Consider the following 2,500-nt stretch of genomic DNA (forward strand, 5'->3'; position numbering starts at 1 on the left):
AAGAGGTACATATCTTGCCCGGATCTTCTTCCATAATGGTACGGAACAATAGTATCGTTGGGGTAGATACACAAATCACCTTAAATCTAAGAAGCCGAGTCGGTGGGTTGGTCCGGGTGGAGAGAAAAAAAAAACGAATTGAACTTAAAATCTTTTCTGGAGATATCCATTTTCCTGGCGAGACAGATAAGATATCCAGACATACCGGCGTTTTGATACCACCAGGAACAGGAAAAATAAATTCCAAGGAATCCAAAAAAGTGCAAAATTGGATCTATGTCCAACGGATTACACCTAGTAAGAAAAGGTTTTTTGTTTTAGTTCGACCTGTCGTCACATATGAAATAACGGACGGTATAAATTTAGCAACCCTTTTTCCACCGGATCCATTGCAGGAAAGGGATAATGTGCAACTTCGAATTGTCAATTATATCCTTTATGGAAATGGCAAACCGATTCGAGGAATTTCTGACACAAGTATTCAATTAGTTCGGACTTGTTTAGTATTGAATTGGAATCAAGACAAAAAAAGTTCTTCTTGCGAGGAAGCCCGTGCTTCTTTTGTTGAAATAAGGACAAATGGTTTGATTCGACATTTCCTAAGAATCAACTTAGTGAAATCCCCTATTTCATATATCGGAAAAAGGAATGATCCGTCGGGGTCAGGATTGCTCTCTGATAATGGATCAGATTGTACCAATATCAACCCCTTTTCTTCCATTTATTCCTATTCCAAGGCAAAAATTCAACAATCTCTTAACCAACCTCAAGGAACTATTCATACGTTGTTGAATAGAAATAAGGAATGTCAGTCGTTGATAATTTTGTCAGCAGCCAATTGTTCTCGAATGGGGCCATTCAAGGATGTAAAATATCACAGTGTGATAAAAGAATCAATTAAAAAAGATACCCTAATTCCAATTAGGAATTCATTGGGCCCTTTAGGAACATGCCTTCCAATTGAGAATTTTTATTCATCTTACCATTTAATAACTCATAATCAGATCTTAGTAACTAACTATTTGCAACTTGACAATTTAAAACAGACTTTTCAAGTGATTAAATTTAAATATTATTTAATGGATGAAAATGGAAAAATTTTTAATCCCGATCCATGTCGTAACATTATTTTAAATCCATTAAATTTGAATTGGTATTTTCTCCATCACAATTATTGTGAAGAGACATCTAAAATAATTAGTCTTGGACAGTTTATTTGTGAAAATGTATGTATAGCCAAAAACGGATCGCCCCTCAAATCGGGTCAAGTTATACTTGTTCAAGTTGACTCGATAGTGATACGATCAGCTAAGCCTTATTTGGCCACCCCCGGAGCAACTGTTCATGGCCATTATGGGGAAACCCTTTACGAAGGAGATACATTAGTTACATTTATATATGAAAAATCGAGATCTGGTGATATAACACAGGGTCTTCCAAAAGTAGAACAGGTGTTAGAAGTGCGTTCGATTGATTCAATATCCATGAATCTAGAAAAGAGGGTTGAGGGTTGGAACAAATGTATAACAAGAATTCTTGGAATTCCTTGGGGATTCTTGATTGGTGCTGAGCTAACTATAGCGCAAAGCCGAATCTCTTTGGTTAATAAAATCCAACAGGTTTATCGCTCCCAGGGGGTGCAGATTCATAATAGGCATATAGAAATTATTGTACGTCAAATAACATCAAAAGTGTTGGTTTCAGAAGATGGAATGTCTAATGTTTTTTCACCCGGAGAACTTATTGGATTGTTGCGAGCAGAACGAATGGGGCGCGCTTTGGAAGAAGCGATCTGTTACCGAGTCGTCTTATTGGGAATAACAAGAGCATCTCTCAATACTCAAAGTTTCATATCTGAAGCGAGTTTTCAAGAAACTGCTCGAGTTTTAGCAAAAGCGGCTCTCCGGGGTCGTATCGATTGGTTGAAAGGCCTGAAAGAGAACGTTGTTTTGGGGGGGGTGATACCCGTTGGTACCGGATTCAAGGGATTAGTGCACCCTTCAAAACAACATAACAACATTCCTTTGGAAACAAAAAAAAAGAATCTATTCGAGGGGGAGATGAGAGATATTTTGTTCCACCACAGAAAATTATTTGATTCTTGTCTTTCAAAAAAATTCCACGACATACCCGAACAATCATTTATAGGATTTAATGATTCCTAATAACGGATTCATCTCTTTCGCTATCTGCATTTCGTATGGTTATTTGCTTTGGTAATAAGGTAATAAAAAGAATAATGAATAGAAAAGAATAATGGTTTGGGTCGTGTATCTACGTCCAATCTACGGTAGAAGAGAAGGTTCCATCGGAACAATTATTTATTTCAGTTCAGGGTTCCTCGTCTCTTTTTTTTTTTGAAAAAGAATAAAAAAAGGGGGAGGGTGTGGGGAGAAATGACAAGAAGATATTGGAACATAAATTTGGAAGAGATGATGGAGGCAGGAGTTCATTTTGGTCATGGTACTAGGAAATGGAATCCTAAAATGGCGCCTTATAT

At 37.1% G+C, this 2,500-nt stretch overlaps 1 protein-coding gene across 1 annotated transcript in view; it reads left to right on the forward strand.

Annotated features, from left to right (window-relative positions):
- The first annotated feature begins 2,389 nt into the window (after positions 1-2,389).
- LOC132640943 (small ribosomal subunit protein uS2c) overlaps positions 2,390-2,500 on the forward strand; it is a 2,803-nt gene continuing 2,692 nt past the window's right edge. The window contains exon 1 of the mRNA XM_060357747.1: positions 2,390-2,500. This exon is cut by the window's right edge and continues 2,692 nt beyond it. Coding sequence (XP_060213730.1) covers positions 2,397-2,500 — 104 coding nt within the window. The 5' untranslated portion in view covers positions 2,390-2,396.

This window comes from Lycium barbarum, chromosome 5, assembly GCF_019175385.1.
Source record: "Lycium barbarum isolate Lr01 chromosome 5, ASM1917538v2, whole genome shotgun sequence".
NCBI classification, from domain to species: domain Eukaryota; kingdom Viridiplantae; phylum Streptophyta; class Magnoliopsida; order Solanales; family Solanaceae; genus Lycium; species Lycium barbarum.